Below are 24,024 nucleotides of genomic sequence, written 5' to 3' on the forward strand. Positions count from 1 at the left end.
TGCCCCTCTTACCTGCTATCCTTCCCTGTATTCACCCCTTCACATACATGACATTTCCCAGCTAGTCAGTCACACCACATTAGAGCTCCCCTTCCTTTGAAACATTCCCAAATCAGCAGAACCCATGCTACTACCACATGCTGTTCAAAACAGTTCTTCTCTTAATAGAGGACTCACTCTATATTCAAAGAAAACCCCCAAATTACAAGGACAGTAATTTTCTTTTTATTATTAGCTAACATGTCCTCAGACCTCTGCCTATACTGCCAGTTTCTCCCACTCACTGATAATATACTTCCATTTATATACCACATCATGGCTTTGCACATTTAGCAATTCCATTCCCTGATAGCAATATTTGGCAATAAGATCCCTTTAAAAGAGACTAATTACAGATTTCAGTTCAACACAGAAATTGGTATTGGGCCAATCTGTAGGCTCTTTACTAAGCTTTTAGATTTAACTGCACACCAGACAGGACTTCGTATTCTACTGAGAGCAGCAATGTAGTTGTAACAGCAAAGGTAAAAAGCACACTACCACAAGGGGAGGAAGGAGGGTCACAGTTCTAATTCTTCTTGCGGTTCCATATCTTCTCAATCTGAGCTTTTCCCTGGAGATAAACAGCCTACATTACACAGAAAAAAACCTCAGGAAGTCAGTTCAGATGTCAGGAAAATAATGAAAAGCAGTCACACACACACACACAAAAAAGGTCAATGGTTGCATTAGATGAGGAACAAGGACCAGTAAGACCAAAAATAGGTAAAGGACTCAAAAATTAGGAAGTGATAAAATTAAGAATACATGGCCACATACTGCAAAGGAACGTGGCATTTTCTGAGGATGCTTGCATTATGCTGGAGTTCCGCTTTCAGAAGCAATGCAGGAGGCCATGGCAAAATCTTTCAAGGGCCTCAGTAGCTAACCTCTTATCAGGACAAATGCTTCCTGTGCACATGAGCCAGACCGAACACAGAAAACAGAAATTATGTCTGTGGATGCTCCCTCCTCACCTTTGCACTGCTCCCTGTCTTGCTCATGTAAACTTTGCCTAAAACCTCCTGTGAGATTAGTTTTCAGCCAAAACCAACTCCTGATCCAGCTCACTGAGTGATCAATACCAAAGCCTTTACCAAGGCAAGCTTATTTCAGTGGTGGTAAAGGCTTCGAAAGTATCCCTTAAACTGAAACCTTGACAATTCAGGGTGGTGGGAACACTCATGTTTTTGAAAGTCCTAACTAACTGTTCAATATACAGATCACATGCTATTGCCCCTCTCCCCCCCTCCCTTACCCCAAAAGAGACTTTTCCTCCTTTAGTACAAGGGGTATTCATGCAAGACTGCCTCCTCTGCTGCCTATCTGATAACAAGGGTAGAAACTGAGAAATGTAATTGATAAACTGAGGGTCAACAGAAAGATGGGCCCGTCTTGAAAATCCCAGACTAACACCCAGGAAAACTGCACAAGAGCTTTCTGTGTGAGATTAGACAAATCACGATTTTCCAGTGTGATCAATGACTACACAGCATCACATGCAGATGTCAAACCTGGCGTACTCCAAGTATTGCTATCAACATGGGTGACTACTCAAAAAATTCCAGCTGAAATCTGTGGGAACCACATGTACTTACTAAACATGTGTCAGGAAGTCTCCAACTGGGAACTCAATCAACAGACACTTAAATATATATAGTGTGTTATACATGTAAAACATACACATCAATTATGTCTGCTTCACAGAGATGAAACCCATGAATACCTACAACATGCTCAGCTTTTAACACACAAATTCACCGCTTTGGGAAATGTCACGCTAAAAGAATGACTTGGATAGTAGCAGACTTATCTTCTATACAGTTCAACCTTTAAGGGACCAACAGAACCACTTCTCCAGGAGGGCCACACATCTACTCCCTAGACTGTGTTAAAACACATTTTAGCCCTTTTTAATTTTTCTTTTGGTGAGGTGAGGTGGAGAGGTAACAGAGCCATGGTACAAACATGCAGCTTTGCACATTAATTTTGAAAGGCGAGCTGGAAGTCTGAAAATCAGACCTGACCACTTTCCAAGCCCCAAAAGCTGGGAAAAAAAGAATGGAGGGAGAGGAGCTATTTTTCTCCAGCCTCATTCTCAGATGTGCCCATGCAGATTTTATTGAAATGTTTGCAGTACTTGCCTACTGAGGACAAATCTAGCAGGAAGAATTTCATCCAGAACTTCAAGACTGTCAAAATATGAGTATCTGAACATGGGCTACTATAAAGGGAAACATCAAGAAACCTCAGATACATGTTAACAAATGCCCTAGTTATTAGCACATGCATGCACCTATGCAGCTTATCAGAAGTGCCAATGCTTTTGAGAGGAAAAGTAAATACAGATATTTGCCAGCAGCTGTATCCCCATATTCTGTAGTTGGTTTTGATTCAATTCAGTGGACATCAAGTTAATCCTACAGGACAGTATCATTCACTTTTATAATAGCTACTGACCTCATTTCTGTGCTTGAGCTCTGCTGTAGTGCTATAACTAAATGTGGAAAGCAACACATCACACACTGTCAGCAAGCAGTGCCTGTCCTTTCCCCATTCAAGGCTTTCATTCATTTCTGTACTTTTAAAAGTCATGCTGTTTCAAAACAGCTGATCCAGATGGTGGATACTCACATTTCAACCTTCCCACATGGTAATGGAGCTCAAGAAAATAAAAACTGTTGCTACCTGCTGCTGACCTACTTCTTTCTTTGTTTCCTGCCACACTACAGAATAAACAATAGAGTTCATTGAACTCTTACCTTCAGTACCTAACCGCAGCTGTGTAACAAATATAAAACAAAGTTAATAGAGGAACAGCATGATCCAATGGGGATTGTGGGGGAATAAGAAATGTCTCACCTCTGTCATAATCATCTTCCTCTACTGCTTTTTCCTGAAGCCTTTGAAGCCGTAAGATCAAGGATTTTATCTATATAAAGAGAAAAGAGTTAATTGTGAAGAAGTTCCATTTAAAATCATTATTAACCTCTACAAGATACAAATATACAGGACTGTTACATCACTAGAGAGGCCTGAGTTTGCGAGTCAAGCTCAACACACATTAAGTGGATGTTAAAGAACAGCGAACTGAAACTGTCTAGAGGTAGCCACTTAGCGCACCTTATATAAAACTTGCTTAGCATGAGTAGCTAAATTTGCTGAAGCCTTAGGCCGCACTTAGATAAAATAATGAACTTTTACTTAGTCCAGTAAGAAAAGGGCCTCAGAGCTGGTTCAAGCTAGGAAGATAAGGAAGTCACAAGCAGTCTGCATTCCTGCGTCTCACACTCCAATAGGGAGGGTGTCAAGGCTTTGAAATAAGACCAGTGCAGGGCATTAGGACCTTGAGGGACAAAGCCTTAGCTCAAGCTGGGGCACTGTTAATTGTTATGATTTAGAATCGCCTCGTCCTCAGGACCTTAAGACACAACAGTAAGAACCAACAAAAACAGAGGTACAACCGTCATCAGAGACCGCAAAAAACAAAAATAAGGAGAAAAACAGCTTACCTCAGAATGACGATGAGACCCAGTGAGGAGCAGGAGACCCCAGACCAAAAGATTACTATTGGTCTAACTACCACATGAGGGGTGGGAAATGTAAGTTGAAAAAACTATAATTGCCCAGGATTTGTTTATGCTAGGGTCCCTCTTCGGAGGCACCCAGCTCGAGCTGTAATTACCGCACGCGCGTCATTAAAATTTATTTATTTAATTTGCTTTGATTTGGCTCTGAAATTTTCTGCAGGAACCTAGGGTCGGGCCCTGTTATGGTGGCCGACAAGCCTAATTTCCGTAACAGTGGACACACCTATTTCAAAATGGCTGAGCTGTAACTACTTGAGCCAAGCATGGCCTTAGTCCAAACATCTACAAAGATTAACAATATTTCTTGAAAAGCAAAAGAAATTGTGTGATTGCAGGATATTTTTCAGCCTTTTAATTATTCAAAGTAAAGCTCATTATAGGATACTCTTATAACATTGCATCCACTTTTGATCATATTTACTCGGTTCTCACATTCTAGTCAATATTCTTTTCTGAGCTCATTCTATCAATTTTCTGTGTATATCAGTTTTGCACAGAACAAATCCAGAAACTTGCATATGCAAACTGCATTTTCTTCTGCAAGTGAAAAGAGAAATACAGCATGAATATTTTGGGATGAGCATACTTGGCACAGAAAATTGTTTTTACATGCAGACAAAGAAGTTTCCTTAAAATATAGTTTAGGCTCATCTACAAAACCTTAACATCTGCATTTTCACTGCAACATTTGCATTCACACTGCAAATGTTAGATGGGGAGGAACACACTCAAAAAAGCTATACCACAGAGGAAGTACGCTTTCACACCCAAAAGAACTCCTATTAGGATAAAGTCTTATTACAAAAGTTACTGCTTCTCTTCGTTACTTGACAGTTCCTGACCAAAACTCTAAAGTCTCATCTTTTACTGAAAAATCAGAAGGCCAGATCCATATTCAAAGGCTGTTACAAATTTAACAGAGAAATTTCGTTAAAAGGTACGCAGTTCTCTCCTCATTGCCATACCAGCCACAGCCTAGCATAGTATAGCTAGAGTTATAAAAATGTTTTCCTCTTATTAAATTTGTACATGACCTATACCAATGAGTTGTTATCAGCACCGAGAAAAGTAAGCTGGAAAAAGAAAGAGCATATTTATTGTCATAGCCCAAAGCCTGAAAGCGCTTGGAAAAGCGTTTTTCCAATGCAAGAAAATCCATACTTGAGACATTCTGCTTCCACAAGACTTCCTTCCCCCCAAACTCCTTACTTCACAGTTTAACCTCTACTTTTAAATTTCTAGACTTCATACCAAAAAATAGCTACAGCCAATCAGCAACTTAATAGAAATACTCAATTATCTTGACTACACAATCGACACACAAATAAGGCAAGGCATTTAAATTTATGGTATCCCTACTAAATAAGCTAAGTGAAAGTAAACTAGTCAGAAAAGAACTATAAAAGCCAAAGCCAGGAAAGAATCAAAAATAGTTGATTAATAATATGCTATAGGATCTTCTAAATGTAATACTACATAAGCAAAAAAAAACCCCACAAAACTATAGCATATACACCCTTTCCCTCCAAGCTTTTTTTTTTTTTTTTTCCTCCTTTTTTTAATTTGTTTTTCACATCCAGAAACACCAATCTTTGGTCACTGAGGCTGGTGAGGAACGCATAACCTAGTGAAGAGAGGAGCTCTGAATCCTCACCATAAATTATTTCCTGTATTTTATGCCACACTTCTGACAGAGTTCTAAAGAAGCTTGCCGTGGGAATGGTTCGAATGACACTTTTCTCATATATATGATATATTACAACCATTATACCCAGAGTACAGCATTGCTGCTTTTTGCACTGTTTACCCCATCATGCATTCACAATGGCAGGTCATTTAAAATCAGCTGGGGTATTGCAGCACACACATGCCCATGGCTATCTGACTGATACGGCCGCAATAAGGTGCTTTCTCTTCGCAGGCTATTAAGATGTTTAGAGTTCAGTCACTTCAGAGTGGCATGACTTATATCTGTACCATGTGATCATCACTTTTTTAAATAAGAAAAAGCTTACTTTTAAACAACTTCAGTAAAGTATTGTCTCCTTTTGTGGACTACAGTTTCTTTTGTTCCTTTCTGCAAAGTTTGAGAACTCTCTCATTATCATTACAATAGGAAGATGATTCAAATTAAACATACACAACTGGCTAACCAACAGCAAAGACATCTAAGGGCACAAATCCCCAATTCTCTATTCAATGAATTAATGAATAAAGAAATTAAAGATAGAAGTGTTTCCTTTGTCTGTCAAAAAAGCATACTAAAAAGAGGGAAAACCACTTGTATTTTGGTTATGTTATATATTCCCAAATTTGCAGAGAATTACTTTCCCCAAAAATCCAAGATTTTGAGCACGCTGTCATTCCACACATGAAGTCAAAGAAACTGCCCCATGTCAACGCATATGAAGTTTGCAAAAGTACATACGAGAACCTAATTTGAGTCTTGTAGGCAACCTCTATGAAAAATAAATACTAGAGATGGTTATAAGCCCAGGTCAGATGATAGATACAGGACAGTAAGAGCAATGTTTCTTGACCAAAATGTTTCTCGACCTCTGTCTCCCCTAAACAGAAGGGCTGTGCAGTCTCCCCACAGGCTGACCCAGAGCAGGTTGTTTCACCAGGCAGGTACAGCTGAGCTAAGTCACAAGAACCTGGATTTCTGCAGCGCTGCCCATGCTGGTTTAGCACAATTACCGTAGGCAGAGCTAGTTCAGCTGTGTGTGCCTTTACACCTGCAGTGTACAGACATCCTAGACATTGCTCCAGAACACCTAGGGCACTAAGAGACTCCTAAAAATACACACCACCCAATTCATGAAATCTATCCTCTCCACACTCATCTCTGCATTACTGCTTTCTATATGCACAACAGAGTCAGTATTTGGCTCCTTATCATAGGTAGGCTCAGAATAGTTTCCCTCTGATGCCCCCCTACACTCCCCAAAATACCTGAGATGAAAAAAATAAGAACACCACCATATTTTACGATGGAACATAACTGAGCCTTTCCAAGGCTTCCCTCCACCCAAGAATTCAATGAATGAGGCTGCATGTCTATATGTTGGTATGTATACATGCAAGAATGCAGACTTCTAACCCAACAGTACAGTACTCCTCTGAGGTGGAAGAAAGGAAGGCCCAGTTCCTAGTGTGAATTAGAGCAGGGACTTGGACTCCATTTTTCCATGCTGGGAGAACACTTATCTACATACCGATTAGTGGCTATTCTCACGTGTCCCTCACTCAAAGAGATCTCTGGCTAAACTCACGCATTTCCCATCACAAATTTCAGTGTTATTAAATCATGATGCATCCAGCAAATAGCTCTTCCCGCTCCCAAATTTCCTGGTACATATACTCCAAACTGCAGACAAAACAGCCCCTCTGAAAGGAAGTAGCACTTCTTGAATTCAAAAACTGATGTATGACATATTAGAAGCGAGGATCATAATTTCAGCAGAACATAGGAACTGACTACTGCAACAATATCACTTTTTTAAACAACCAAAAAGGAAAGGAAACAGGGTTTTCTCACTTTTAGCATGCTTCTTTTAACATGCTGCATACTAACACATTACTGCAAATCTCTGAACAAATGCCACAAAAGCCATTAATATCCTGCCTCCTGCATCAACTTCAACACTGGCACTATAAATATGAAGGTTTGGAGAAATGGGGCAGGGGGAGAGGGAGAGAAATAAAAGATGAAGAAGATTACAAACCTTCAATGTACTGCGGTTGCCAAGCAGGCAGTCCAGTAGTACTGGTTCATACTTTTTCATCAAAGTATCCCAGTTATGGTCACTAACAGTAAAGCTACTTTCATAGCCTGAGGTGACAGAAGAACCAGCAGATGCTGCATCTGAGGAGTCTGTAGAACATGAAAACGTTGCATCTGTATCTGAGAGAGACACAGTCTCACAATCCTGTAGTTTATCATTCACTGTGCTCTCATTTTCATACTTCAAATCCTCACCGGGCCTAGCGAAGCAATGCAAAGCTCCTGAGTGCTCATGAGTTATTTCCCTCTCTTCTAGTTTCTGTAGCTTTCCCGCAGTGCTGGGATGCAGAACATACTCTGTTTCCTTGGCAGTTGACGTGCCTTCAGCATCACTTACTCCAGAGGCTGAGTTCAGGGAGAGCTGTATGAAGCTGAAGCTTGAACTAAAGTTATCGTGTGGACGAACGGAATGAGAAGTAACTTCTTTTCTTTGATATTCACAGTTGTTATTTGCTTCTGTCTGATCCAAAACACACATCTTTTGGGGTTCAGTTACTTTAGCACTATGGGTTGTCTGCCATGCATTTGAACAGCATACAGTAGAAATGTTTCCTTTGCTTGTGGCTGTGGCAGCATAAACTGGTGTAATTATGTTTTCTGCCTGCGGACTCTTGTAACCTGAAGGATTTCTGCAGCTTCCTGGCATATTTCCAGCAGTGGCCAATGTTGTTACCACATCAGTGGGAACTACGGCACTATTTGCAACTGAACAACAGCATAAGAATTCAAAGTTATTTTTGCATTGTCTGCATAGAGAGCAGTTTTCAAAGTCTTCACAATGCTTTCTGCCATGTTTGAGCTCTTCTGGGCTGAATGACTTGCAGGCACTCAGGGACTGAAACTCTATCTGTTGCTGAGCTTCTGGCCTCATGTAACCAGGTCTTTTTGCCAGTTTCTTTTTACGAAGAGAGCCTGTAGGTATTAAGTGCTCCAGAGCATCTGGAAAGGAAAAAAAAAAAAAAAAGTCATTAAAGTGTTTCTGCAATTTTCTAGGCTTAAAATATTGTAGCACCTGAAAGTAATTATGCCAGGAATTTCAGACGATACATCAGCTTCCTTTTCAGCAAAACAAAGACACTGACCATGCTGTGCAAAAGGGAGAAAAGCTGTTACTGGAGAACTCTGTGCATACTCATTCACTTTCTAAAGAATTTGCACTTGCTTTTGTGTGAATTCACTAATATAATTATGTCCATCAGGACACAAAGATGTGCAAGACGAATCACATCATCTTCCCTCCTCATAGTAGTTCTCTGTGATTCTCCATTCTCAACTCACTTAGCAGCATGATAAAGCACAGCACTTTAGTGTCTCTGATCCAGAATGATTTTCAGACATACAAGCACATCTAGTATAGCACTGAACCTGCATTAAAAAGAGAACCACACTTCCAGAGAAATTTTGCATGCATCTTTTGTTGCTTCTGTCCAGTTTTGTGTTCATATTCATGTTTTATTAACAGAAGCAAGGTGTTTTAGATCCTGCTTCCAGAAGAGAACTGAATCTGTAGTGGAATGATGGATGTACGGCCACAGACTAAAAAGATATTTTATAATTTTTCATTTAGATTTACTGCACTACTTGTTGTCCAAAATGTAGGAATTAACAACAAAAGTTTTGCATCGGGACCATCAGTCCTCAAAAACTATTATCACCACATATTTAATATTATTATTGCAATATTAATGCTATTAAGAAAAGGTTCTCAATTCAGTAGCTCAATTTCCTCCCACACACTTTGCATACATAGATGGAAAGATAGATTCGCAGCTTTCAGAGCAGAATACAAAGATCTGAAATAAAGAAAACCATTAAAAATGGAGGATTAAAATTTAGTAACTTGACTTTGTTTTCTGTATATTGCTGTACAAAATATATGAACAATTTGAAAAAATGTCACATATGCCAAGAGTTAAAAAATAAAAGATAACATGGTGAATACTTTCAGTTTCTTATGGATTTACTGCTAGTAAAAAGGTATTCCACTGTTCTGTCCTGCAAACAATCAATGGGAATACAAGCTCTGCACCATCATCCATTTCGTATCACAAAAACACATTGACCTGGCCAGAATCACCCTTCAAAGGGATCTAGTGACTATGTGAATTATGCCCTTGACCAGCCACCTTCTATGCAATGAAAGAAAATCAACTGCCAGGACATCAGGCATTAGAATAATCCTGATCACCGACACAGAGGCATTTCAAAAAAGCAAGTTTCTCCTCCGCCCTACGCAATACAGAACAATCCACATTAACGCATATTAAATACTCACTTCTAATTACAACCCTTTGTCAACTTTTACACCGATACATTTGCACATAATATAAACATCTCAACAACTCCCAAGAGAAGTCTCAAAACAAACCTCATCTGAATGACATGATATACAAATCACTTAGGCACAATAGCTGAAACTTCCCAGTGGACATTTCCCAACATTCACTATATCTTCTCAAAACAACCTTCAACGAAAGCAATTTAAACGTTTTCCACATACTACAATATTGTCATCTTACCATGGGACTGTGGTTAAGTTTCTGTATTTTGCTACCTATCACCATAAATTAGAATACCCCAGCTGTCTCTTATGTTATCTCTTATTTGTCAGAGGAAAAAGCATCACAGAAATTAGAAATAAAAAAGGTTATGAAGTCCTATCAGCCTGTCTAGTATAAAAAGACAGTGAAATGCTCTACTGGGAGTAATTTAATAGAAATCATAACAAATAGAAGCTGTCCCTGAAGCAAGGGAATTAAACTCAAACAAAATGTTCTTCAGAATTTAATTCTTATAGTTTTTATATAAAACAACAGTCAAAACTTGAGAACAAATCAGCAGAACTCAGGAAAAACTCAGTCCTTCTAAGACTGGATACACTTTGGCACAGTCTGCAAAGGCTAGCTACAGGCCTTGCCTCTAAAAAGGAAAAGGTTCCCTGGTTTAGTTAAAATCAGCTTAAAAATCAGCCTCACTAAATCCCCATGGATCGCTAGAGCTGACAGATGGCTACTGTTCAAGCACTCCTGCTCAGCCCCACATGCCCCAGGCCAGGGGAGGGAGGGGATGGCCACGGCCAGGCCTGCTCTTCAGCAAGGCAGCAACAGCAGTGCCCTCCACCATCACCAAATCCAGGCAAAAGCCATCACCAAATCCGGGCAAACAGGTATCCCTGGGGCTCTACACCTACCCTTCAAGGGCATGGTTATCATTTCGCCATATCCCCGTCCTGAAGTTTAGAATCGTTTTTGCTGCTCATGATCGTATATCTGAAATCTGCTTTCGTAGACTTTGTTCTTCTGCACAGCCTTCCGCTTATAGCTTTCTACATCTTAGGTATGCAAAAAGAAACCAAACTGAACCAAATTCAGCTGGCTTGTTCAAAAAAAAAAAAAAAAAAAAAAAAAGGCAGGTCTCACATTTTTCTTATAATTCCCTCATGGTTTTGTTTTAAGCACATCAAGTAACTGCCAAGCTCCTGGCAATTAACCCCAAGACTACGGAAAATGGAACAGGGTGAAAGCAATTGGAGGGAACTCAGAAAAACTGCATTGTAGTGTGTAATGCATCACGCTACTGAGGGGGAAAGATGAAGAGAGAAAGAGAAATCACAAATGGAAGAAGGGTCTTTCAACTGTAACATCACAAAGCAACTTTTAAAACCATGACATAAGTTAAGATCCTAGAAGAAGATGCAGAGAGATTTATTCTAATGCCAGATCACGTGCAAATTGTTTCAAATCCAAATTATGAAAGCCAAAAAAGAGCTTAATTTATTATAACAGTTCTTTCACCGTAACAAACTTTCCTGATGGCTAACGCTTCACAGAGACTAACAGTGCAGAACAAAGGAACAGACTAAGCCGGGAGCAGTGCCTGGTGGCCAGCCCTGCTGCTGCTGCCCCAGCTGCACTAGCAAGATGCAACAGGCAAGGTGAAGCCACCGAGCATTTGCCACCAGCAGAAAAAGCACATTCTCTCGTACTCAACGCAACGCTGAAGGACAGCAGAAGGTTCACCTCATTTATTTCAGAGAATCAGTCTTCATTTTCAGCCACAAAAGTGGCAGTTAAGTTTTCTGACCAAATGTTCTAATAGCATCTGTAAGATTTACCTTAAGCACCTCACATTTTTATAAAGTCCACCAGGATTTTATAGATCAAAATAGAAACTCAGAAGTGATTAATTCCTTCCTCCCCCCCAGCTTTAAACACGTAATGCAGAATGCTTACAAGCTCATTAATTTTTCCCTGGAAGTGACTGAGAAATTACATATGCAGTTTTAAAAAAAGCTTGGCTATCTCAATACATTTACGTTACACACTGTTGATTTTTGTCAGAATAATAAATTCATCTTCAGAGCATCTGTGGGTGGGTAACTGTGGTGTCTAAGGAGAAGATATTTGGTCATATCCAAAGCCAATTATCCAAGGATTGCTCCAAGCAATTTCTGTAGTGCTGCTTCTATTAAGGAAGTCTTAAAAACATGCATTAAACTATGCATGAAGTTAGCGAGATGATAATATTTATTATTTACAAACATGAAGACACACAAGTTTAACGTATCAGTAAGAAAATTCACCATTCTCAGATAGAGATCAATCTGATATGACAACAACAATTATTGTTCAGTTCCTATGTTATAAAATATGTAAAACATAACTGCAGGTTTCTAATTAATTATATTTTGACTCATCTGCTGAATTTCAACTTATTTTGAATATTTTGTGATATTTTTGGCACTGATCTGAATACAGGCTATTTGAAAATAAACCACTACAGTCTCTTTATTCAAATATGCTTTCAAAGGAAGTTACCTTTGAATATAGATTTTTAAAACCCTTGAAACATTAAGATCTCATTCAGCTTTTTCATTTTAATTACTGAATGTTAGCTATACTTTATCTACCATTTTATAAAGTGTATTTACAGATGACAAGAAAGGGTCGAGTTGCATTATATTTGTCCCCATTTAAGAATAATTATCTCACCAATGGTTCCTTCGATTTCTAAGATTACCTGCTGAGTTCAGTTATTCAACTGCTAAATTTCCAAGATGTCATGAACAAAATATTTGCCAAAATAATTCAGTGCTTGTTAGTTTTTACTCTTCACTATATAACACTTAAGAGTTGTGCATTTTAGATGTCAGACTGGGCTTCCTTAGGCACCATTTAAATAAGTGTATTTTTATTGACACACTCTCATAATTTAACAAACTCAATAACACACATATTTGAGCCTCTTACCTCCCTAATGCAACAATCCTTTTTAAACCACTTGTGAAATTGCAGCACATCTCTCTAGATTAAGAATCACATTAGCTGATACCAGTTTCAATGTGCCCATCAATTCTTTTCCTCAAAGAGAAAAAAAATCTGTTCTAAACCTGTTTTTGCTTTGTTAACATTAAGAAAAAAATAGCATCTATTAAAAACTGAGCTAGTAAATATGAAAACAATTCCAACACCAGTAACAAATACCTATTTAATCAGGGGGAATAAAAAACATCTCTTTTCTTAACTATGTATTATAATTGTGTTCTGTATTGCTAATACTTAAAACACAAACACATCTATCAGTCCATCACTATTCAGCAGTGCATTGACTACTCATACAACCATGTTTTTTCTCAAGCCAGTGCCCTGCTGAACCCAGGCCTAAGTGTCTTGATGAACCACACACACACACAAAAAAATAGGCATTTTTACATTTAAAAATATAATCACAAAAAGAATACAACTACCTAGCCTGTGAAAGCATGCAGTTGCACTGTGAAGGTCTATTTGACAACTAACCATCACCCTATGGCTAGCAACATGAGATCCAAGACTTGGCCGTTATAGAAAACTGCATTACTCCAAGCTGAATTTAAATTACACTGTCTTCAAAAGGAATCCTTACTGGAAAAAAAATGTTTAGATTGCTGTAGCTGAGGCCTCACTCCAGGTTTTACTACACAACATGTTCATAAATACTTTGCACTAGTAAAACCTGTGTCATCTGACAATCTCAAGTCAGTTTATAGAAAAACAAGATGAAACTGAAAAGGTATTTTGCAGTTGTGATGAAAAAAATGGAGACCCAAATGTTTTTCAAGGAGTTACATTGGGATAAAAATTTACGAAGGTATACAAATGCCTACATTTCAGGAAATATGCAGAACACTAGCCACAGAGCTCAGGAAAGCTTCTTTGATGTCTGTATCATTGTGTCATCATACATACACTGAAGAACAGCCATCATATAGGATATTGGACAAACCGAGATCACAGGTCTGTTACAGCACAGTCAGCTCTAATTTTCAGCACTGCAGCGTTACAGGGAAACTTATTCTGGTGGCCAATAAAACAAGCGGCCAAATTCACTCTAGAACATACAGGTGACTCCTTGCTGCCTCACTAAAAGAGGACCATGTAGATAGCATGCTGCTGTGGAAAAATGACATTTCTGCTTTTTTCATTTTTGTTTTCATACTGTCAGCCACTGTTACAGAAGTCCCAAGCAAAAAAAAGTCAGAGAAGCCTCAGACCTTCACAGTAAGCTTCAGAATAATCTTGTTACAGAAATTCCTCACACATCTCATGTTCTAAATTCATCTTTGGTTGAAGAGGCTCAGCCCAATCTCATCATCAGTCTCCAAACCTCCTTAGAGACAGCTTACTTGTATGGATTTCATCCAATCCACTGCCATCAACCTAAACTACCTAGAACAACCAAGCTCACATCATCAACTGCATAAAATAGTAAAGGCCTTTAAAATCTCCCACAGTCAACACTTACCTTTCATCAAGCTTTGTGATATTTACAATGGACCATCTAACAGATAACCAAACACTCTAGCTGAGAATATAAGCAACTCTGTAAAAAAAAAATCAGGCCCGCACCAGCACATTCACAGAATCACAAAATGGTTGAGGTTGGAAGGGACCTTTAGAGATCGTCTAGTCCAACTCCTCTGCTCAGATAGGGTCACCTACAGCACGTTGCCCAGGACTGTGTCCAGACAGCTTTTGAATATCTCCAGGGAAGGAGACTCCACAACCTCTGGGCAACCTGTTCCAGTGCTCTGTTACCCTCACAGTGAAGTTCTTCCTCATGTTCAGACAGAACTTCTTGTTCCAGTTTCTGCCTATTGCCTTTCATCCTATCACTGGGCACCGCTAAGAAGTCCGGCCCCATCCTCTTTACACCCTCCCTTCAGATACTTATATGCATTGATAAGATCCCCCCTCAGCCTGAACAGTCCCAGCTCTCACAGTCTTTCCTCATATGAGAGGTGCTCCAGGCCCTTAATCATCTTAGTAGGCCTTCGCTGGACTCACTCCAGTAGCTCCATGTCTCTCTTATATTGGGGAGTCCAGAACTGGAGTCAGCACTGCAGTTGTGGCCTCACCAGGGCTAAGTAGAGGGGAGGATCATCTCCCTCGACTTGCTGTTAATGCTCTTCTTAATGCAACCCAGGATACCATTGGCCTTCTTGGCCACAAAGGCACACTGCTGGCTCATGGTCAACTTGTTGTCCACCAGGACTCCCAGGTCCTTCTCCGCAGAGCTGCTTTCAAGCAGATCAGCCCCCTTTAGCACAGTCAATAACAGAAGATACTTACCTTCCCCACAAATATCCATCTTCAATCTGTTTAAGGCTCTCTCAGTATTATTCTTTTCACTTGCAGTTAAATAATTGAGAACTGGTTATCCACCTTCCAAAAGGCAGAAGGACACAGCTGCAAGCACGCAGAGAAACACTTGCAATAGAGGAGTGACACATTTCAGTAGTTTTGATGTTTGAAGAAGGTTTTTATGCTATTTTTCTTCCCAGGATAAACTCTTATTCCCAGCTCCAGTGGAAAAGTCTGTGGAGGCAGTCCCTGCAAGCGTTTCAAGTTGAGGAAATGCTCTGGGTCTTTCAGTCAAGAAATGAAAAACATTCTTAAATATTATATAAAAATAGGGCAGGGAGGATTTTGCATGATGCTCATAAGAAGAAACTGCAAAGTTTGGTTAAGTTTAAATTAATTGGTAAACAATACTTAATGGGTTGGCAGTCATATGCCATAAGAGTCTTTCACCTAATATGTATGTAATTATGCAGTTAGTACACAGCAGTCCTTTTCAAGAATGGTCTATTTAACACACCACACTTTTCTTTCATCACTCTGTCTACTGAGTGACAGAGTGGATTCCCACTACTTCTGCTCAGTCAGATCATCTGCAGCAGACTTTAAAACTCATCATAGGAAAAAAAATAGTGAAGTGTGAGAGCACATTGACAGCAGTCAATTTCTAATTCAAGCACAGTTTGAGTGCTCCAGCTTGGAGATTTGAATTTTTAATTTCGCCAAGAGAGTGGGTTCCAAATTAAGCATCTGATGCACACTCAGTCTGAAACCAGAATTGAGTTTACTGAAATAGAAAGTAATTTTCTCTTAACAGCTCAGTAGCGATCACATATAAGGAAAATAAAACAACACGGCAGTTTCTATATTGCCAAGAGTGCGGAGTCAGTAAGTTTTTAACTATACAATTTGATATCAAAGTCCCAGGACAAATTTTCCTCCTCTGCCTCCCACAGGAAGTTTACCTTGCGGCCCCAGTCAGGATGTCATGATGCGATGTCAACGCTGTCTAGACAACAATGGAGATGGAATGAAGTTTCAGACATAGGAAAGCTGAGCAGTATCACAGAAAACACAGTGCCTTAGGACGCAGATTACATATGAGATGCTGCAGAAATCAGCTGTGTACACAAACCCACCAGTATGGCACTGAATGGAAACACAGAAGTCCACTTGCAGCAAGATGCACAAAAACAAGCGGCGTTGTTTATTCGTCTCCGCTCCCCCAGAAAGAAAGGCTCAGGGCTTTGCACGAGCCCCTGCCACTCTTCATGCTCCCATAAAGTTTCTATACTCAGTATTCTGTCTTCCCTGCAGTAGCGGTTGTGGGGGTTCTGCGTTCGCTGTCTGACAAGAAATAGCTCCTCTGAGCAGCGAGGTGAAGAATCTCAGCTGAATCTACTAGGTACGCACTGTAACACTGCTCTCCTATCCTCACTAGCCACACGGACAACTTAGTTTACTGCACAGTCCTTGCTAAAGGCCAGCCCGTTATTCCATATCATCAGTTTGCAGATGTCAGAAGCAAGCCTTGGTGCTCAGAGAGAATGTGGAGGCCCATTAGAGATGTACGTGGGTAAGCAAGAAAGATGCAGGCATTACCACTTTTGAGAATTTCAGTGAGGATATCACTCATCCTTTACAACCATCACCTGAGGTTGAAGACAGACAAAACAGGAGTTTGAAGTTTTCTTTATTCGGTCCGAGAACACAAAAGTGAAGACACTGGCTATATCTTTTTCCTCCAGCACTGAGGAAAAGAGTAGATAGCTAAGGTGAAATTGAGATCATTTGATGAACAAGCTTTGGGAGAAGTTGCACTATAGGCTATATGATACTGCAGCAGAACACTCAAATCGCAAGCATATAACGTTGCCCGTGTCTTCTAGTTGTTGTGATTTGTAAGAGGTTCGCCTCCTAAATAACATGGGACAGAAGTCACTCTGCCTGGAGCATGTCATGTATCACAAAACAAAACAAAAACAAAAAAGAAAAGACACACACATCCCCAACACACACACACAAAACAGACTAACATCTCCAGAAAGAGTTTCTATCTAGAAGGTAACTGCAACAGCCTTTGAATATAGTTTGAATGTATGTCCCCTGAACTACAGAAAAATTGATGCCTTCTCTCCCACTCCAACTATGCTGCACTGTTTCTGTGGCATCAACTGCAATTTGCATCCAAAGAAAAGAATTGCAATAGAGAGAAAAGCAGGGGGGAGAAGTATAACACTACAAAAAGGCCACAGCACAACTGTTCAACAGATCCTGAATCACTAAAGCCACCAAAGCTTCATATAGACAAGTACAACATTCAGACAACAAGACTGCTTATTATAAAGCACCTGTTTCAGTTAAGCTAATATATTCTAACAGGCATTTTCTACCTCCAAGCCTGGATTTCCTGGATGGGTAGAGAACAACCTTTGCTCAGTGGTACCTGACAGACATGCCACAAAGTCATGACTGACTCTGGATGTAGATGTTTTTCACAGTTGCTATGAAATGATGCACCAGCACAGAGATATGATGGTGATCTATACAGAGGATCAGGAGATCTCAAAAAAGGGCAGAGGATGCATCCACGCCAAGAAGGCATCCACCAGTATTAGACAGCTAGCACTCCATATCTCCCAAGTAAGAGTTCTGCCATTTGAGACCAATCTTGGTACCCCATGCATACATCACTAGGGATTCTTATTCCAATAGAGGAACATTGCCTCTCTGACAGGACTTCTGCAATAACACCACATATACGATCTCAATGACAACTGACTCAGGAAAGAGTGAGCTCCGCGCAGAAGCTGTGAGAGTTACCCTGTGTGAGTCACACCAGGCCCAGAGACTAAAGAGTCTCAACAAAACAAAAATCCTGTCTTCACCCCCATTCGAAAGCCATGCCCTCTGGAAGTGGGTGAGGATCAGGGGATACAAGCAAGCTGCATTTAGAGAGACCCCATGCTGAGGGAAGACATAACTGACACTGACAGATCTACTTTGATTATCTTGCACTCATTTTGTCTCATCAGTTCACCCTACTCTGTTGATACCAATATGTTGTATGCACTTTCCACTGCTCCCACCAAAACTTCTTGTCCACCAACTTCCATTGCATTTCTTCTCTTGGTTCCCAGTTAGTTCTCACAAGCCAACTGTTTATTTCTCTCATATAAAATGAACAAGATAGTTGAACGAGAGAGCACTAACCAGCTGCTGCTCCGGGTCTTTGACCTAACCATGGATAGGTCACATTTAACGCTATATTGTGCGGGACGATAATCATCCACGAAGCTCACAAACAACGTTCAAAGACACACAGGAATACTCGCTCCTCCAACGTCACTCCTCAGCACCACCTCTTTGCTCCTTTTCAGCAGAATCCCAGTACACACAAGGCTGCCCCAGCCCCTAACAGCGTCCCCCACACAGAAGCAAGCAAGCATCTCAGCTTATTGCCAAAAACCCTCCCAGCCTGAGCTTCAGGCCCTCCAGCTCCCCCAGAGCACCCCATCCCTCCCCAGCTGAAGGACCTTCCTGCTCCACACTGCCCCTCAGCAGGGCTAGGAAGTTTCTAGGCTTCTTCAGGTCCATTTAAAAGGATCTCAACTCTACTTCAGCTGTGTCCACTGATTTCACTGCTTGCTTCCAGGTGGACTTCAGCCAGTCCTTAGCGCTCCGGTTAACACTTTGACAGCACACACTAAGTCTGTATGAGCATATAAACCCCACTCTAAAAGCACAGTGGCTCCATTCAGCCCTTTTGAGATTATCTCAATGAAAACACTCTTGTAAGAGCTTCTTTCTCAAGACTGTAAATCATGCTATTCAGGTCTAGGAAATCAAGACAATTAAGACAATTACCTGCCACAATTTACTCTGACAGTCTCCCTGGGTTAAGATGTAATAGCCGATAATACAGGTTCCACTTATTAAAATATACTACTGATGTTCAACAAAAGCACAGATTTTTTTGCTAGTGTTTTTTTAATTTATTTCTGTCACGTTATTTCTATTTCACCTAAGTATTTCTATCTAAGTACAAGGCCATAGGATCTGCCATCTTTCACTGAATCCTGTCTGCTCCTATTATCTAAGTAAGATAAGGAACAGTATTAATCTTCAAGTAAATTTTGGCCTTTCGTGAAATAGTTTGCAGATGCTTCACTGGTGCCAAGAGCTCTGTGTGATATTGTATTGAAACAAAGTTTTAAAACAAAATACTTTGGGCTAAAATAATGAGAAGTTAAAAGGAAAAAAAAAAAAAAAAGACTGACTTTTCAAAAATATTCTCTCTATAAAAACAGATTGCCTTGAAAAAGCCAACGAATCAGGTTTTCATATTAACAGATTCTAGATTAACCATAATATTTTAAAGGGATGAAAGGTGCCGATTGTACCATATGGTGGTGACTATGCAACCTGAAAAGATCTTAGGTATCAAAAAGATTAGTGGATGACAACTTCAAACATCATTCAAATAATTTTCCAGAATGAATATAGATCATGCAATTCTTTATTTCAAATAGTTTATTTTTAATTTATTGTGTGCTTTAGAGAACCTGAATTCAAGATCTAGTCCTCTGTAAGGTAACTCATAGTGGCCAATTCCTCTCAGTTTTGAGAGACAGTCCCATGACTAGCACTAGTGTAGTAAAAGTGGGGGTTTCTTCTCCTGCTGTTTTCAGCTTTAGGCATAGTACTCTTGAAAAATATTACTGTTATTAAAAAGTAGCAAACAAAACTGCTGTAACCTCCTTACAGGGAAAGTAAAGTATTTAAAGAAACATTTGATCTCATCAGTCCTGAGGTACAAGAGTAATCTGAGGCACCTGTTTGTGCTTAAAACAGGCCATCTGAGAAATTACATGACTTACCCAGGTCACAAAGCATGCCCAAGACAGCATTAATAACTTACACAGGACTTCTGAAAGACCACTAGGGAGAAAAAAAAAGTCTCACTAGAAAAAACTCCTAAGATTTTGTACCTTTAGAATATCCGCCTTTATTGAAAAGATGGGGATCTAGAAAGCAGCATTTAGGCAGAATTTTATCTTACTATTCTCAAAATTAGAAATTTCAAAACTATCGAAAGCCTGGAATCAAGGTGTTGATAGCAATAATATACTTCCTATTCAAGTTATAGGTCCCCCAAAGCAGATGCTGCTAATAACACCATTTTATGTGGGATTCCGTACAATGAAGTTATCACTTCAGTCTTAACTCAAATTTTCACCAGAAATTTAAGACAAACATCATATTTATATGACTCCTTAACTTAGCTGTAACATGATATGAGTCTGCTGCATTTCTGTACTCCAAATCAAAACACATCTATACTAATCCTCAGATCTGATACAGGAAGGGAGATTTATGCAATATCTACATCAAGGCTCTCTAGAGAGGTGGGCCACTGATAGAAGAGGTTCACTGACTGGCTCCTTTAGTTCCTGTGCAGTGAAACAGAACCACCTTTAAGTTGGAAGCCTTTTAAATCCTCTACTGATCAGGAGAAAGACAACTCAAAGGATTCTGAAGTGACCTGCAAAAACTGCACAACTTAAAAAAAAACACTCCCTCCACCCTCAGTGAGAAGGAATATCTCACATGAATAGCCTTACAAAAAGGTGCCAAAAAAGCTGTCAGAAATACTGAGAAGATGCATGGATCTTCATTTCTGTACAATAAGAGTATCACAGTGCTTTACTGAACAAAAAAAAACAAATGAAGAGTCTTAAACTAAAATTACCTTAAAGTCTCAGTCATAAGCAAGGACTTCTATATCAGAGAAAGTCATGAAGCCAGAACTAAGGACATCTTTAAGGTTAGAATGCCCTCTTTGGGTATAAAGATATATTTGCAGCAACATTAAATTTCAGCAAATACAGCTTCTATTTTATGCCATAGGAAGGAAAGTAAATAAAAGAATGCGAAGTGTGCTACACTAAAACTTTTAAAGAGATTATAAATGACAACCTATTACCCTCTACTAGCAACAACATTACCAACATACTATACACTAATAGTGAAGACAAAAGAAATCCATACACAGCAGTACACAGTGGGAGAACAAGAAAAAATGGGTGTAAGTTGAAACAAGACAGGTTAAAACTGGATACAAGCAAATTTTTTAACCCTGAGGACAGTCAAGCAGTAGAGCAGGTTGCTCTGAGAGGCTGTGCAAACTCCATCCTTGGAGGTTTTCAAGACCCAAACAGATAAAGCCCAGAGCAAGCTGGTCTGACCTCACAGCTGACTCTGTTTTGAGCAGGGGGCTGGACTAGAGACCTCCTGAGGTCTCCTCCAGCCTGAATTATCCTATGATACCTCTAAGCTTTAAGTTTCAGGATTTGCAGTATTCCGCTAGTTACCTGTACTTCTTCAGAATACACATGACAAAAGTTCAAGCACATCATCTGTGAAGATATATCCAACTTCGCAAGAAAAAAAGATCTGATTTAATTCCACAAAAGAGGCGCAAGAAAATTAGTAAAAAATATTTTTGTACATCCTGGAACCTGGAAACAGCTAACTTTCTATGAACAAAATCAAGAATAAAGTTCGGTATTTGAAATTGATACGGCCTCAACCAGCTTTTAAGCATCCAGTATCCACACAGAGAAATCACAAGCTTCAATGATAGTCAGTGCCGTAAGCTAGGCAAACACAATAAGGCTGCTAATAACAATAACATAAAAACTCCTATTGTTCCACAGCAGCAGACCTTTAGTCACCAGCTGGTGATTAAATGATGCTCATGAGCATCACTTAAATGCCACTTTGACCTACTGCAGTTATTTCACAAAATGTTTATTACCAACTTTTTTTTATTGGTTGTACAAATATTTGAAAGCATTCCTCTCAAGACATTATTCAGCTTGCTATATTAAAAATTGTTTTGATACCTTTTCTCAGGCTGATTTCTGAGTGGAGGACAAGAGGGGGTCATATGCCAGACTGTCTGGAGACACTTGCCTTTCAAAAACATAATCCCTTCCATGGTGCCAAGGGCAAAAAAGCATCTAACGTCACCTCTGAGGAGCTGCAACAAAGCCTGCCTCTTGCACAAACTTCCTAGCAAGAGAAGGAGGAAGACCATCTCTGCCTGGAAACATCACCTCTACCTTACCCAGTTCCCAAGGTCTAATCATAATATGGGCACAGAAGAAGGCAAATCTGACTACTCTGCCACACAACTGCACCAGGCAGCCATAACTACACCATAAACATATATTGTCTGTATAACTGTGTGCACAAATGCAGTTATTTCTATATTGCCTTTTCTTTTTCTTGGTTTTATTCTGTATTTGAGAGATTCCTAGGGACTTCTCTTCCTTCTTCTGCTATTTCACAACAGCGGTGTTTAAAACACATACATAGTCTGTGGCACAAAATTGCCAATAGCCTTAAAGACACTGCAGAGGACAGCTTATCTGGTCTGTTTAGGGTTTTTTATTATTATTATCACTCCCTACATAGCTCCCTGCGTTTTAATCCCCTTTTTACCCTTTTAAAAATTTCTCTGACATGTTAAAACACTATTTTCAAATCATTAGAGACTACTTGTAGACAGCTAATATGTACAACTGTTTCTAAGCAGAGATCTGGAAGGAAGACTGCAACTCCACGTACTTCTCAAATGGCTTACACTGAAAACAGCCATGCTGCCCTTTATATTAAAGCCATGGCCACCATAAATTAAGTATGGTCACAGACACAAGCTACTGCCTCAATGCCTAGGCAAAGCACACACAGAGTTCCCTTAAAACTTGGCAGTGCAGAAAGTAGTAACATAAGAAATGAGTATGTTAGGATCTAGTAGAAAGGTCTGGACCCTCATCAAGAAATTCTGTACTACACAAAGCTCACATGAAACATAGAAGTGTTGTCGTACACAAGGCTACTATCACTTGATATGTCACAGATAAATTATTTAAAAAGAATATGAAATTCATTCAGAAAATTAGTGGCATCAATATACACATGCTATATAACTCAACGAAGATGAAAAACCTTACCAGCAAAAAGCTCTGAACAAGAACAGGGCAAGCCAGTACCTTTCACAAAGGGTGATCAGAAATCCTATAGATTTTTCTTCCCAAAATGCTAACACTACTTATTCATTCACAGGTCTACATCATACAGGAAAACAAAATAAGAAAGATACTTCTAAAAAACTAAACAGCACAGCTACACCAAAGCCAAAGCAGAGAACACCTCTTTGTGCCCAATCTGCTAAAAGAAAAAATATCCAACTACTCCTCACTGTATACGAAGAAAGAAATGGGAGCTGGCCTTCTTTTACCTTACAGCAAGGTAAGAGAGACCACCTGACAAGCAAGATTTTTTTTCCCTACCTGTCTTCAACCTCACAGAAAGTGAAGAGCCTGTATACACTGCTCAGAAGAAACCATTAACAGGGGCCGCCCTGCTCATGGCCAAATCTATGCAAGAATCTAGGTGACCACGAACACGTAAATACTACAACAACAGTCTTGCAACAACCATACTCAGGTTTCTCAGGGAAAGGGGAAATGCAGTACCTTTTGATTATTAACTAGTCTGACATTAAGGAACAAAACCACACTGAGGACAGCTGCACTAGTACTGCACTCCGAGCAACAGCAGCCAGGCCTTTCTCACACAATTTCAACACGAGTCTCTCAAGATTTTCACTGCTCCAAGTATATAAAAACGTATTGCTCCTCTAACCAAGGTCTCTGGCAGCACTGGAGCAAAGTTTCAGCATGGTGCCCTGCCAAAACAGCGCTGGCACACAGCAGAAGCAGCACAATCTGGGTCTGTCCAGGGTGTCCAGAAGCATCTCACACCCTCGACGTCCCACAGCATTACTGATGCACAAATGAGCATCCCATTCCTTGTCATGCCCACTGAAGCTGGGAGTGACAGCAGAGCAAAGATGTTAAATTTGAGGAAATCTAGCTGCAGCCATGTAAAATGCTACCAAAATCAGGTACTGTCTGTC

At 39.8% G+C, this 24,024-nt stretch overlaps 1 protein-coding gene across 1 annotated transcript in view; it reads right to left on the reverse strand.

Moving 5' to 3' along the window:
• Nucleotides 1-24,024, reverse strand: part of DISC1 (DISC1 scaffold protein) — a 218,184-nt gene that overhangs the window by 188,589 nt on the left and 5,571 nt on the right. The window contains 2 exon segments of the mRNA XM_064509255.1: nt 2,902-2,971; nt 7,358-8,355. Coding sequence (XP_064365325.1) covers nt 2,902-2,971; nt 7,358-8,355 — 1,068 coding nt within the window.

The sequence above is a fragment of the Dromaius novaehollandiae genome, chromosome 3 (assembly GCF_036370855.1).
Source record: "Dromaius novaehollandiae isolate bDroNov1 chromosome 3, bDroNov1.hap1, whole genome shotgun sequence".
NCBI classification, from domain to species: Eukaryota; Metazoa; Chordata; class Aves; order Casuariiformes; family Dromaiidae; genus Dromaius; species Dromaius novaehollandiae.